This window comes from Amphiprion ocellaris, chromosome 14, assembly GCF_022539595.1.
Source record: "Amphiprion ocellaris isolate individual 3 ecotype Okinawa chromosome 14, ASM2253959v1, whole genome shotgun sequence".
Classification (NCBI taxonomy): domain Eukaryota; kingdom Metazoa; phylum Chordata; class Actinopteri; family Pomacentridae; genus Amphiprion; species Amphiprion ocellaris.
The window spans coordinates 21,184,939-21,200,045 of NC_072779.1; the positions used below are offsets into that span (position 1 = coordinate 21,184,939).

Genomic DNA, 15,107 nt, shown 5'->3' on the forward strand with positions numbered 1-15,107 from the left:
ATGAGCAATGTTACTAACAGGCAGACAGACAAACAGACAAATCAATGCCGATCGTGACATAACTCTGCGTTCCTTGGAATAGTAAAAATCAAGGAATTGTTGGAGATTAAGCTGTTTGAGTTTCTGACAACGAAAAGTAGCAAAGTGATTAAAGACTGCAACCATGTTTATGCTTTTATGTAAAGCAAATACAGTACAAGCACAAAGCAACAGAGTCTCAAAAGAAAGGAGCAAGATCCTTTTTACAGCTAGAAGCAGTGGATGGAGATCCACTGAAATTAAGAAAGCAACTTTCTTTCTTTCTTTCTTTCAATTAAATTATCTGAAACTCACTAACTGTGTCACTGATGTACTATAAGATTAAGACTTCAAATTATCTAATTTATAGTCAAGGATCTCCAGTTTTAAAATAATATGCCAGGATTTTATAATGCTACACATCACACCTTTAAGACCCAAACCTACACCCAAACAATCTTACCCTGGTTTAGCAGCAGTGCTGTGAAGAAAGAAAGATCAGGATTCAGTACAACGTACCCACACTGTTTTAATGGGCTAACACATTAGGAACTCCATATGCATTGTTCAGCAGCACACTGTGTCCTCGCCATTAGTATTTGTTTCCACCCTGACCCACTGAAATAAATTACTGTACATTACAAAATGGTGTAACTGAGTCTTTCGACCTCCTACACTAACACGCACATATCCAATTCCCACACCATCCTTCTGACACATTGAGGTTACAGGAACAAGCTACTAAAGGATACTAAATTGATCATTGGCTGAGGCAACTGTGTTACAGTGAAACAGAGACAGCAGTGAGTGGCATTGTGTAATATTCAGTTACTGGCTGTGACGCATCTGCACAGCATTCACCTGCCTGTGCTGCTGTTGTTATTGTTTTAAATATATTTGGAATATAGTATTTTCTATAAATGAAAAGGAGAAAAAAGATACTTTTCTTTAACCACTGTCTCACACTACATTACTTTATTCTCGTAATTGTGAAAACACAAGTCACACACACATAATTCAGAAATTTAAAATGCTTACGCACTCACCAGAGATTCCTCGCTTCAGCCATTTGGGGTCCTCAAGCACAATGAAGAAGTTTTCCTGCTTCTCGTACTCCTCCACATTTATAATGCGCACTTGTAGTGTCTGACTAGAGATATGCAAGCAGGGATAGACACACACACACACACACACACACACACACACACACACACACACACACACACACACACACACACACACACACACACACACACACACACACACACACACAGACATGCAGGCTCACTTCTTAATACAAAGATTATGTACTTTTAAATACAGTGAACAATACATGTCAACAATATACAATACCACCACATAAACATTTGCTCTACCATAAATCACATCGCATATTTAAGTGACATAAATTATTAATTACAATGGACCTTTAAATAATTCAGGTCTAAACACAGTGCGCTTTTGCTCCTCAGAGGTGGTGTTAAACTAAATGATACAATGCCCGGCTTAATCAATGTCTGTACAGTTAATTTGTGGCATCCTTTGTTGACTGACTGACTGACACCTCAGAAGTACAGTATAAAGAAAGACGCTGCGTAATGGTTGCAACAGAAAAAACAGAACACGGAAATTAAAGAATAGGGTTAAACGACCCTAAACTTCTCAATTAGGCATGGTCTCCAAATTGCTCTGTCTTTACTGTAAAGCATGTATTGATGGGACATGTTACATAACAGAGTCTTTCACTAAGTGTACAATTAGTCCATGTGCAAACACAGTTTATACAACGTGAAAATTTAATGGGAAAAGGATCTGTCAGTTTACATGGGGTAACTGGAGGTTCCCACACCTGATCAGGGGCAGGATTATCTTTGGGTGTCAAGTCGTCAGGTAATTCTGTCTAGAAGGGACTCCTCTGCCTGGAGTGGGTAACCAATAACTCATAGTAATCTTTCAGGGTGATTCAGGTGCCGCTGTCCTAGATGCCCAAAGAGTAGCGTCATTATAAAACATGGAGGATGCTTTGGTTTAGGAAACAAACGAGCACTGATTATTGTCTTCTGTGTTCATGGTATTTGTGCAAGTTCAGAAATGATCATTCCATCAAATTTTTTAGATTAAATTATTATTTTTTTATTTGTACATTCTTTAGCTTTAAAGAGCTTGGCTGGATGAGAAAATGCAAAACGGTGCCTGTTCTAAAGAAACACCTGCAAACACTGCAATCATAGTTTAATTTAAAAAATCTTCTGCATTTGAAATCTTCTCTGTGTTACAGGAGAAGTCTGACAATATGCTATATTGTTCTTTTCTATCAACCACTAAGACTAATACCAACAACTAACTGTTTCATTGTTATAGCTGAATCAAAAACAATTGCTATGTTAGTCACAAACTACAAAAAACACACAAACACTTGACACTGGCTGTTCCTCCATTACCATGCATAACACCTTCAGTCGTCCTATATTTCCAGGTCAATCTCTCTGGGTCCTGACTGTGCCTCACCTGGTCTGTTCATTTGTGAATTCCACCTCCCCTCTGGTCTCCTCATAGTCCACTCCAGCCTTGGCACTGCCATCCTCCGTATGGTATGGTACAGCCACTGTGCCCCTGGAGCCTGAGTTTCTCACCACAGCCACTGTAAGTGTGCCTGTGCTCTCACTCACCCGCAGCACTTTCTGCCCAAAGGTGAAGATGCCAGCATGGTCATCGTCCAAGATAGTGATGGTGGCAACCAGAGGCTCCACTAGTCTACCCTTAGGTGGAGTTCCTGTCCCTTCATTTCCACCCTCCTCTAACCTCAGCTTCTGAAGACGCACAAAGAAATGCTCGTCCTCCTCAAAGATATCGTCATCCAAGATACCCACCTGGAAAGTGCAGAAAATTGTACAGTCACACTCCTCATGGTTGTATAATGCATGTGTAATGCCGGAAACAGACACTACAACACAGTTTTTATAATGACTGATTAGGGGGTCCCACTGATGCCAGACATCAAAATATTAGAAGACCACTAAGAGTTCATGTAAAATTCCAAGACAGCTTAATTTGACATTTTACAGTGACTAAAATAGAAAACACGGGGCCAACATTTAGACTAAAATTAACAAACAACTCCATGTTAACCAATGTATCTATTTTCCTCTCTCACCTTGATCTCTTTGCGGGTCTCCCCTGGCTTGAAAAATAGAGTTCCCTCAGTGAATTCATAGTCTTCTCCAGCATTGGCAGAACCATTTTCTGTACAGTAGTCCACATAAAACGTGTTCTGGCCTGTGCCACCATCAAGGATCACCCCCAAGGTTAGAGAGCCACAGTTCTCTGTGCACTGGTACTGAGCACTTTCAAAGCAAATGTGCGAGCATGTGGCTTTATCAGCATCCGGGCCTCCTGTACGCCGTGTGTGCTCAGCAGCATGTTTCCTTAATATGTTGCCAGCACCGATCATCATGCGTGTTGCCTGGACACGGTAGAAGGCGCGGCTCTTCCTTTGGTGAACCAGAGCAGAGTAGTTGGCCATCTCAATTAGCTGGTCCAGGTCTTTGTCTGGGTGTTTCTCCTTCAGGTCTTTCAAGATGCGGACCACCTATTAAAGAGAGAAAAGTGGTTGTAAAGTAGCACATTGTATGTATAGAGACAAATGTGTTGCCATGTGTTTTGTAAAAATGCTCTTTAGAACACAAGTAGTGCTTTTTACAATAAAATTAAGTATTTACAGTAGAATATTTCATTTGTGACGGTTTGCAGTGGGGTCCTGAGGAGGGTTAGGTGGGTACTCACAAGAGAACAAGAAAAAAAGTCTCAGTTCAAGATAACAAAACTTTATCATGAAAACTTTGTGAACCTCCTGCTGCTCAGCACCCTGCTGTTGAGACGCCTGCTGTCTGCACTTCTGCCATTCAGACTCAGAATTAATTTTACTAGCCTCAGGTAACCCTCCATTCTCCTTTAAATATCCAGTCAGTAGCTTGGAAGTTATGAAAACTACCAGTTAGATTGACAGGGTTGTAAGTTTCTTCCTTTCCTCTAAAGTTTTTCAAAATTACTAAAGTATTTTCTTTAAAATAAAACATAACTAAATGATTTAGATGAACTTTTTAAATTCAAGTAGCTCTAATTAGTTAACACAAATAAATACTAAACCTGATAATAAAGGGAAATTAGGCATGATTTCACAGCATCTTAAATCTTGCATTGTGTATCTACAGCATTTTCTCCCTGAGCCACATCTTACCTCATCTTTGTTCTGGTCTAGTTCATTGCCTGTCTGCACTGAGACCGTCACACTGGAGGAGTTTCCAGGGCACGAATTGCCGTCTGACAGCTTTCCATCCATGATCACATCAATGCCTTTGGAATCAACATCACCTTCCATTTCTACCACAATGCCATGTCTCTTGTCAGCACGATAACGCTTGTGCATGTATTTGTAGATAAGTAGGCGCCGATCAGCAATCCAAGCCAAGACCACACACACCGGAAAATAAAGCAGCGTCACTGCAGCCTCCCACACCTGGTTATACAGGCAACATGACCATAACATGATTTACACATTTGATTTAGAAATAAAATCAATCATAAAATTGTATGTAAAAGTCTCAGCACCCCGGGGCAAATGACATGTTTTGTAGATTTGTTTTAGCAAATCTACCACTGCAACAAACAGGTATTAAAAATTTAAAGTGTTACTTTAATTTCATGAATTAAAAAAATACAATAATTGCAGCATGTGCAAAAGTTCACTAAGTCAATACTTATTAATCACTTTTGGCTGCTTGCAAATTTTCTTAGAGTCTCTCTGTTCTCTCATATATCCGCAGCATGTATAAAATCTTGTGATATATTTTCAGCAATGTTTAGGCCAGAAGCCTGCGAAGGACACTCCAAAAGCTTCATATCATGTATTTTGAAGTAGCTCATGGTGGGTTTTGAGGTCTGGATTGGATTATTGTCCTCTTGTAGAAGTTGGACTCCTTTTCTCTTTCTTGACTGACTGCATGATCTGCATCCACAGCCGCTGATATTCAGTGGAATCTATCCATCCCTCTGTCCCTGCAGTGTTTTAATAATTCTACTTTCATGCATAACAGTTAGAGCAATCACCTTTGCACAGTTCAGAGGTTGGTTTTGGTGACGAGGCTGTAGGTAAGGTTTCCTTCTGGTGACTTCCATGTAGATTCTGTGCACAGTGGAGTGATGAACCACTCCCGAGTCATATTAGTTCAGTCATACTGGGGTTTTGCTTTGCCTTTCTGCCCAGTATATTGTACATGCAATTTTATTTGACAGTATATTTGCTTTTCCAGCTCTTGCCTTGACTTCCACAGTCCCTCTTAAGCACAATTTCTCGGACTATTTTTATAATGACTTTTCTTTATCTTTTAAGTTCATGAAATAAAAGTCAAAGTGCATTTACATTTGAAGAAAGGCTGTTTTTTATCAGTTTTTTTATCTGTAACTGTAGGAGTTGCATTTACTTATTTTGACTTTAAAAATCAACAAAATATGCAGTTTGCCCAGGGTTGCTCAAACCATTGTACTCAGCAGTATATAGTCATCAGAAACACACCTCTACAATCCCAGGTGAGATGACAGCCAGTATGAGGTAGAGCCAAATGTAGGCAAATATACTCCAGAAAGCTGTAATAAAAAACACTCGCAGGTGTTTGATCTTGCGGGTCTCTCCGTCAGGGATTACCCACACACACAGGCCAATTATCACAAACATATTGAAGGCCGCGCTCCCCACTATGGTGCCCGGGCCGAGCTCCCCTGCATCAAAGTTGTGCCCACACACCTGTCAAAGTAAAACAGATCAGAGACAATAAAGTCAAGCAGGGAACTAAATTTTAAAGCTGATCAGAGCTGAACTTAAAACCCATGTAATAACCTAAGTAACAAAAATCTAACAGAAAATGCTTACTCTGAGAGTTGATACTTTGATATTTAACACTCTGTAAGTAAAGTTAATATATCTTGAACTAGAAAAACAAAAAAATAATTATATGAGAGTCAGCGTACAGACTATCTATTTAGAAACAATCTTCATTCTTAAATTATGTGTATAAGAAATAAGTTTTGCTCAAATTGGTGGTTGTGATGTCTTACAATTAACATGAAGACGGCCAGAATTGCTCCAATTCTCAATTTCATGTATGGTAAAAAGCTAACTGATTAAATGAACATACACAACAGGTCACAGATTTTAGTGACAAGCATGTGCATATGCACAACAAAGTAAAACGTGTGCGAACGGCACATTTCCAGTAAAAGGCAACCATTTTTGCATCAACGTAGGCTATACAGTAAAAGCAAATGAAATGGCTCAAAAATACCTCAATAACAGAAAGTAGAATCTCGGGTGCGGACGAGCCCAGGGCCATGAGTGTGAGGTTGGACACTGTTTCGTTCCAGATACGTACAGTTGTCACCGTGGTTTCACCGTTGGGTTTCGTTATGGTCACTTCTTTCTCCTGCAGGGAAAGCAGTTTGTTTAAATGTAAAAGATGCTGCTTCCACAAAACTCACGAAGAGATGTTTCTAACATTCATCAATTACAATGTTACAAACACTGTTTAGAAGACTGGACAGAATTAGAATTATATATTTACAGTAGTAACTTGAGGACAATCTTTTGACGGTATTCAAAACAATATGTGACGTAGAAAATCTGTGAGTTGTCGGGTACATAGGATATTTCTGAAAAGACAATGAGTCTGATTGGTCAGTGTCTAATATTCTCATAGGCTTGAATACAGAGAACCAAATCGGAGACAGGACTCAAAGTCTTAGAATTTATAAACACAGTGGGCTGGAACCTGATACTGGGACTACATGGGCTATGGCATGAGCAAATGTGGTACAAGTGATGCACCAGCAATTATGTAGAATTATAACATTCTTGCAATGTTCTGATAAAGGCGTTACAGAGCCTCTTATACTTTTAGAAAGATCTTTTGAAACATATAGTCCTTCACAGAGCGCAATTTCATTTAACCTATCAAATGTATAGGTAAATTTACACTGCATTCCATTACCAGTACATATATAGTTGTCAGTTTACTTTGGTATTTGTTTAAAAATGTCAGTCTTAATTTTACAGTAAATTATATGATGTGTAAGTCCTTCTGGAATAATTGCATACTGAATTTCCAAAGGGTCATTTACAATAATAGTAGAACAACATCAAAACATTGGATAATATGGAGTAAGAACAACATATCCCATTGGCTGACTTTTTAAACTGATAAATATTAAAGTCAAATATACCTGAGAGGTAATGACCTCTATAGACGCCATGAAGCGGTCCGCGACGATGGACACGCCCAGGAACATGTATATGAGACACAGGAAATAGACAACAGCCCTCCCCGCCTGCTCTGCCACTGGAGGGTTGAGTGGTAGCCACACCGGCAGCAGGATGCCAGGTTTACACACCACAACACCTGAACACGTCCGCTTTCCAGACCCTGTCATGTTACCAGAGGTCTGAGGCTGCTCAGGCCCAGATGCTCTCTCCACGAACTCGGGCCCGAAGGAGGTGCAGTGGTGGCACAGGAGAAGGAGGGAGAGGAGGAGGAAGAGGAGTGAAGAAGTGTGACTGTGGAGGAGTCCCATGGTGTCCCTGAGCCAGGGCTTGGGGTTCACTGGAGAAGTCGCTGGGTCAAAAGACTCTCCTTGAGAAGTAGAGGAAGACAGAGTCTACTAAGCAAGTGATACAACAGAGTAAAGCAGATTTGTTTACCTTGTTTCTAAAGAGACTAAACACATTTTACAGTAGAAGTAGCTGACAAACGGAATTTTCTCAACAACTATTTGATGGACTGACATGAAATCTGGTTCAGACATTCCTATTCATCTGAGGATGGAGTGGGATCACTTCATTCTGACATTTCATCTGGTCAGGTCAAACGCTAAATGTGTGCAATATTTTGGTTTACAACAAAATACCTGCAAAATGAATGACATTCCCAGAAGCTTAGATATAGCTAGTATTTAGTGTAAGCAGTGGTAAGGGGTAATTGTTAGTAGGCTTCCATTCTAAACCAGTCATCAGCAGTTACTCTCAGGTGTGTTAATTTTATCACAGAAGTCCAACAATTTCAAGGTGCAGTGGAGATGCAGGCATTTCTTTTTTTTTTTTTTTTAACTTCATTCAGGATGAAGAATAAAGGAAATTCATAGTGGTTGCTCAGTGATTTTATTCGAGGGCAGGGGTCATTTATGGCGTTCATGATTAAGTGCTAAGTTATAGTTATTTGTCTTCCATTCCTTTAAACTTCAGCAATAAGGTTAAAACGTTAATCAACAAAGCATCTTTACATCAACATGTTAGTCATTTTCATGTTTTTGTGCTGATGATCAGTGCTGTGCCTAAGTATAGATCACAAAGCATGGCTTAGCCTTTCACTCTTGGTAAATCACACTTTGTCATTGAATATTAGAATGGTTTTACATGATCAAAAACACCCGTCTGATGTAAAATGTAAAAACAAAATTGACATGTAGTACATGCAAAACAACTGTACATTGCATCACGCATTTTATTTTTTGTACAAAAGCCATTGCAGAAGAGTCATATATCTACAAGATACATGTAGGTGTAGATTTTCCAAGAACAAATAAGAGCACTAGCATTACTCTGAAAGCAACCTCTTTGCAAATCTGAACCACCTCAGCTTTGTGTGTTAAAATACACTAAACATATGGCTGTAAAATAACTATGTAGCCTCTCTTTATACTACACAACTGAAACTAAATACATGGCTACATAGTATCACTCGTAATTCTGTCAGGTTTGGAGGTAATTTAGCATAAAATGTGCTTTGCAGTCATATGCCACAACTTTCTTTCTCTTCCTACATCGTAATCCTATGAAGTACCCAGCAGGTGATGAGAAGGAACACTGTTACACTGAAGAAAACACATGGCCATTCATATTGCATCAGGGATGTCTTGAAGCATACTTAGTCAGGATGCTTGCTGTTTCTAACCATGGCCATCAACAAAAAGGCTTTTAGGAGCTAAAAGTAAACTGACCCAAAGGAGTCAGCATATCAAAATGACCTCAGAGAAACTAAAGCTTTGTTGCTACACCATGCCAGCTCCTGTGGTCATCATTCTCTGGCACTAATCACTAAATCCTGCTGCTAAGAATGACGAAGCAGTAATTTTACAGCTTAGTTAGTTTTTCTGTTTGCAGTACAGTGTCAAAATTATTTTTTTGAGAATTACTTATTATTGGTCCAGACGGACATTTCCTGTCAGTGAACATTGGCTATAATTCATAACTGAAAATAAAAAGAGAGAAAAACATTAAACGAACATTCTGTTTCACCTAATATTAATTATCTACTTTATGGTCTAAATCAGTATGAGTTAGGCTAACTTTAATCTGTCACTGTCTTCTGTGACTCACATCGCAGATTGGCTGCATGAGTAATTCTTGTGTGTCCTACTACAATTTATTTAGTGGTCACTAAATGTTTTATGATTAATGCCTGAGTCATGATGTTGCTTTGCATTCTTTGGTTTACAAACATGTCTTGTTGACATAAGTCACTACAAAAAAAAAAAAAATCTCTTTTTGACCGTATTGATATCTAAACACAAGTGTGTTTTGGAATAAAGGAAAGTTTAATACTATCAAAGCACAGATATCAGAAAAGCAGACACATGATAATGTGTAACGGACAGATTCAGCGTAAGCTCATCTGAGGATGCAGGAGTGGTAGAAAGCTTTCAGTCTCTCAGAGCTCCTCGTGGGCCCACCACCTCTACTCCCCCTACACAGGTGACACTGCACTATTGTGCACTGTGAGTTGAAACAGATACCGGGGTGCTGCATCTTTGATGCAGCCGGACCTTTGCCAGCTCATTATGGAGTTGTGATTCAGAAACACAGCGCAAAGGGCCCGCCGCATCACATTTCACTTTCCAAGGCCTGCTATGGTTACCACGACCTCAGACAGAGGGCCACCTTACACCATTGGGTCCTGGGGGGGTGAGGGAGTGGACTCTCCAAAAATAACTTCCTCAACAATCATATTTGGATGACAATAGTGTATAGAACAAAGCACAAGACAGAGAGTAAGCATAATCATAGTAATAGATATTTTCCTGATGGCCCCATTAAAGATTCCTGGGCTATCAACCACCAGTCTGGTTTTTACAGCATCAGCGAACAATTTCACATAAAACCAGCAACATTACCTCATTACACACAGACGCCGATGCACATTTTATAACAACATAGGCTACAGGAATTTAAATTCCCTAATTGTTTGTAATATCTTAGAAGCAGTTTGATGGGACATGCTTGAAGCCTAAATGCAGATTGAAAGGAAAGAAGTGCATTTCCCTCACATATAATTGGTAGCGTGCAGCAGAGCCTTGGTAGGTAATGAGTGCTAGCTGATCAAGGAGCTGGTTCTGGAGAAGCTGGATGCATTATTGATTACACATTCACCTAAATATAGCAAGATATCGCTCCCTTTCATGACACCTACTAGCAACTCTGTAAACATCATTCAGATCAAGAGCCCACTGGATTTACCAGTCAGACACAAAGAGATTACGTCTTAGTCTTTTCACTTAAGAGGTTGCATAAATAGAGATGCCCCTTTCCCTCACCTGAACAGATCTAAGCTGTCCTTGTAGTGACACCAATTCAACTCAGCTCTTGTTCATTTTGCTGCATGGGGTTATGGTCATTGGGAATTTTATAGTCTAATTGTTAAAGCTTAAAAAACCTGATGATAGTGAACATAAAATATTAAAAAAAACTCACGATCTCTTCTTACAAGCCTTTCTCATGCCTGGGGGACAGTGGTCGCAGGGTGTTGAAATGTCTGTGGTCTACCTCCCCTCTTTAGGCACAGAAACAGTGAGCTAGGTGACAGCTCATCTCCCCTTACTGCCTCTGACATGACCACTATCTGTCAGCACCACCGATAAGTGATTGCCTGGGATTATCTTACACTGACAGGAGTGCCAGCAGAAAAGACAGTTAGCACCTTTAACAGTTTAATATTTCCTGCCTGTACTCTGGTGCTGGAGTACTGTCAGATGACAGATGCTCCTTCTGACATGCAAAACATTCAGGTGAGAGTGTGACGTACAGATGAATAATTCAGACATCAATATTCGGAAAAAACGCAGTGTGACTTACAATAACAGTTTCTGAGGTCTTCAATGTCTTCTTCACTACTGGTAAATCCACCTTAGCTCCAACAAACCATGATGTTATACAGCTTTGAGTGTAACTGTCAGAAGCAGTAGATGGCAGGCAGATAGACTTGCTGCCTCAAGCAGTTGTGTTACTTGTTCTCAAATGGATGATCCATTACTGTCAAGTAGCTAACATGCATCATGCCTTGAATATTCGCACAAAATGCAGCTATCACCTAGACTACTAGGGTGATTCGGAAATAATCCACTTGTGATTTAATGTACTTGGTTGAAGCTTTGGCTATACACTACCAGTCAAAAGTTGAACACACTTTCTCATTTCTCTGCTTTTTCTTTATTTGTATTGTTTTCTATATTGTAGATTAATACTGAAGATTAACACTTTTTTGTTTACGACATAATTCCATATGTATTCTTCTATAGTTTTGCTGTCTTCATTATTAATCTACAATGTATAAAATAATAAAACAAAAACCATTGAATGAGAACGTGTGTCCAAACTTGACTGATAGTGTATCTGTAAATTTAAAAAAAACAACCAAAATATGTCTAAACATTTTTATATAAAAAACAAACTAGAAAATAGCAAAAATCTAGTGACACTTGAAATGTGTGTGTAACACAAACACATTTTAATCCTCAATCTATCACCAACAGGAAGAAATTGCATTGCCCAAGCAGCTTGAACATTAACCTGTGTGTAGATTGACAAAGATCGCCTTTCCAGAATGCAAGCTCTATGCACAGGTAAACCAATAACATACCATGTATCAGTTTCACAGCCAGCTAATCAAAGCCTGTGTCTACACACAGAGCACAAGATTACACTCATTCATGTAGCATAACTGCAGCTTTCTGATATAAATAACCTGACTGACTCCACTGACATTAAAGAAAATGTCATCCAATATTCAATGTCTGATCACTGAAACATCAAAAGCCACTTTGTGGGGCGACCTGAAAGCTGAATGGTTAAATGACCTTAGCAGCAGGTATGACTTAGTATGGTCTCTGACCAGCCACACACTCACTGCGTGTCATTCCACAGCTCTCTTCCTACATGTCCTGTCCATCTCTACTGTCCCATACGAATAAAGATTAATATGCTTGTTACGGCCACCAGTATTGGTGTACCGTCTGGTTTCTGGGGTGATGTCCTGTTAGGCCTTTGTGTGGGAGGAGATTGCATGTGTGGGTTCAGCTGTGGCTGTTTCCAGAGTCTCTCCAGGAACCCCAGCTGCCGGCCATTCCAACTAACGACTCAGGAGTTGACGACCTGCACTGCAACCTTGTTCTCCCCACCTCCCGACCTTCCTGATTGGGCCACCCTCCAGCTCCCCTCCTCCTCTAACCAATCGGACCAGCCATCACCACACCTGCAGACTATATACCTGCAACCTGGGCAGCTGGTATCTGTGATCAGTCTGCTCTGGTGCCTCTCAGAATGTTATGTTGTTGGTATTTATGTGGTGTGTTTTGGTCTGTAGGTACTTGTGGTGGGTACCACAGACACTTCAGGCTTCTGTTGGTGGCTGCTACTTTGGTGTGTTAGCAGTCTGCCAACTTAGGGAGAAGCCATTTGGTATTTTGAGTATTTATGAACTGTGTGCTCAGTGAGTGTGAGGCACCAGTTTTGTTTAGTTTGTTTTTACACTTTTAAATTAGTTTTTGTTACTTGTGGTGGGTGTTGCTGATGTACTTATTTTTGGCTAGGGAGTTTAGTTACTTTGTTTGTGTTTAGATAGTTTCGAAACTCTGTTAGCTTTCATTTGGTTTTATTCTGTTCTTTGATTTAGCAACACTCACCAGTCTTGTGTTCTTTATTGTCACTTGTATGTTCCATTTGCTACTGAGCAATAAATTCATCTACCTTAACCAATAACATTCTGGTTATTTTGCTGCATCCAGCCAACCCCTATAGGTTGGATCGTAACAATGCTAATCAACTATGCTTTCCAAAAAGTGACTTTAATGGAATTCCTCAGGTCTTCTTAATAATGTTCATAAGCAGAGGGTCAATGTCATTTGTAGTGACAGTATATAAACAAGAAAAGCACTCAGAGAGCACAATACTCGGCCAAGGCTGCTCAGTCATAACATTTCCTACTGATGAAATCTTTAATAAAAAATGACCTTGCAGTGAGCACAGGTTATGTTATGCATGTGTACGTAATGTACGAATACCAAATCACATGACCTAAATATGTAGCAGGTGGCGGGAATTGATGGGACACGGAAACACCCCCACAATTTAATCAATTGCTCCTTGTATGATTTCCAACGAATAAGTCCCGATAAGTCTGCGGTGGTCGATTTGTAGTAGGATCTCAATCATGTGATCGCCAGCAGGCAGCTGATGTAGTGTTCACTTGTTGTCATAGTTACAGTGACACCGTGCCGCTATCTCGCAAGATACAGAAATCCATAACAAATCCATGGATCCAGACTATAAGCTGCATCACTGCCAAAATCTAATCAGGTGGTCCTTGTGTCATTTCTGACCTTCCCTGAAAATTTCATCCAAATGCATTATTCCGTTTTTGTGTAATGTTGCGCACAGACAGACAAATGTACACCGATCGTCACGCAACTCCACCGCATTCCTTGGCGGAGTAAAAATGCTTTCCCACAAACGCAAAATAATCAGTATGTTTGTGACTAAACATCTGATTACTGTACCCAAATAATGCTCACCAATGGAGTTATAATGCCATGATGTCACTTCTTTCATTAATATCTATAAAATTATACAAAATTAATATGAATGAACTAAAATTAAAATGATTTGAAAATTTCCCAACACAAACAAGAATCACCAAGTGTTTAGACCAAAATAACCCTGTGATGACAGGCGAGGTTTGATGCTTCAGCTTCCACTGAGATAATAAATATTATCCTTCTGCCGAAATTAAAGATCTGTGAAACTCATATAGCCTATCATACAGAAAAAAATACACATTTATAATACTATGAGACATGATTTAATAACACGGGAAAATAAAGGTAGCAGAATTTTATCTTGTGTTTGCTGATGACCGTGAGGTAAAAAGCGCACTGTTCAAAGTAACCCAAGGAATGTGTGCTTGCATATACTGACTGGCCACTGTAATGCCTTGATGAATGATGTCACACTGTGGTGCAGCAAACTTCTTTGTGGATGTCCTTCTGCTATTCAGCCAGAGTCCCTGTGTTGCTGCCAATGCTGCACTGCTGGGTTTGTTGTTTTGTTTGTTTTTTTTACACAGAGCTAAAGTCAGTCTGAACAGACCTCATATCCCCCTGAGATTTCTTCTATTTCAGAAGCATTTTTTTTCAGTGAAGATAACATTAAATGAATTTAAAATACAGTCTAGACATTGTTAATGTGGTAAATGACTGTTCTTGCTGGAAATGGCTGATTTTTAATGGAATATCTACATAGTGGTACAGAGGAACATTTCCAGCAACCATCTGTCATGTGCTCTAATGGTACATTGTGTTAGTTAATCATGTTGAAAGGCTAATTGATCATTAGAAAACCATTGTGGAATTATGTTAGCACATGAATAAAAGTGTGAGTTTTCGTGGAAAACATGAAATTGCCTAGGTGACCCAAAACTTTTCAATGGTAGTGTATATACATAGATGTGTGCCTCGCTAAAGTTATAACTTAGTTTGCCACAGGCTCACTCAAATCAGGTTCTAGACACATCTCCAGAATTGTTAAATCAACCAGTATGCACTTTACAATAATCTGGAATGCAACAGCAAAGGGACTGAATGCATTCATAAGTAAATAATTTCAGTTATTGACTTTTAATAAATTTGTAAAAATTAAAATCTAAAAACATGTTGGCACTAGTGCTGATTGATGGGGAAAAAAAGGTAATTTTATTAATTTCAAATCAATTTAAAAA

At 39.4% G+C, this 15,107-nt stretch overlaps 1 protein-coding gene across 6 annotated transcripts in view; it reads right to left on the minus strand.

The window, feature by feature from the left end:
• The window catches only part of slc8a2a (solute carrier family 8 member 2a), a 28,365-nt gene that overhangs the window by 5,291 nt on the left and 7,967 nt on the right, over window positions 1-15,107 (minus strand). For 2 of the 6 annotated variants that reach the window (XM_055016917.1, XM_055016920.1), the window contains exons 2-9: window positions 7,291-7,697; window positions 6,357-6,494; window positions 5,591-5,818; window positions 4,256-4,534; window positions 3,173-3,607; window positions 2,527-2,888; window positions 1,065-1,168; window positions 482-499 (exon numbers count right to left, since the gene is read on the minus strand). In XM_055016917.1, the coding sequence (XP_054872892.1) occupies window positions 482-499; window positions 1,065-1,168; window positions 2,527-2,888; window positions 3,173-3,607; window positions 4,256-4,534; window positions 5,591-5,818; window positions 6,357-6,494; window positions 7,291-7,638 (1,912 nt within the window). In that variant the 5' untranslated portion in view covers window positions 7,639-7,697. Of the gene's footprint in view, window positions 1-481; window positions 500-1,064; window positions 1,169-2,526; window positions 2,889-3,172; window positions 3,608-4,255; window positions 4,535-5,590; window positions 5,819-6,356; window positions 6,495-7,290; window positions 7,698-10,810; window positions 10,961-11,191; window positions 11,346-15,107 lie in introns of those variants that run through there. The other 4 variants (XM_055016919.1, XM_055016921.1, XM_035954266.2 and 1 more) reach the window with 3 other exon arrangements.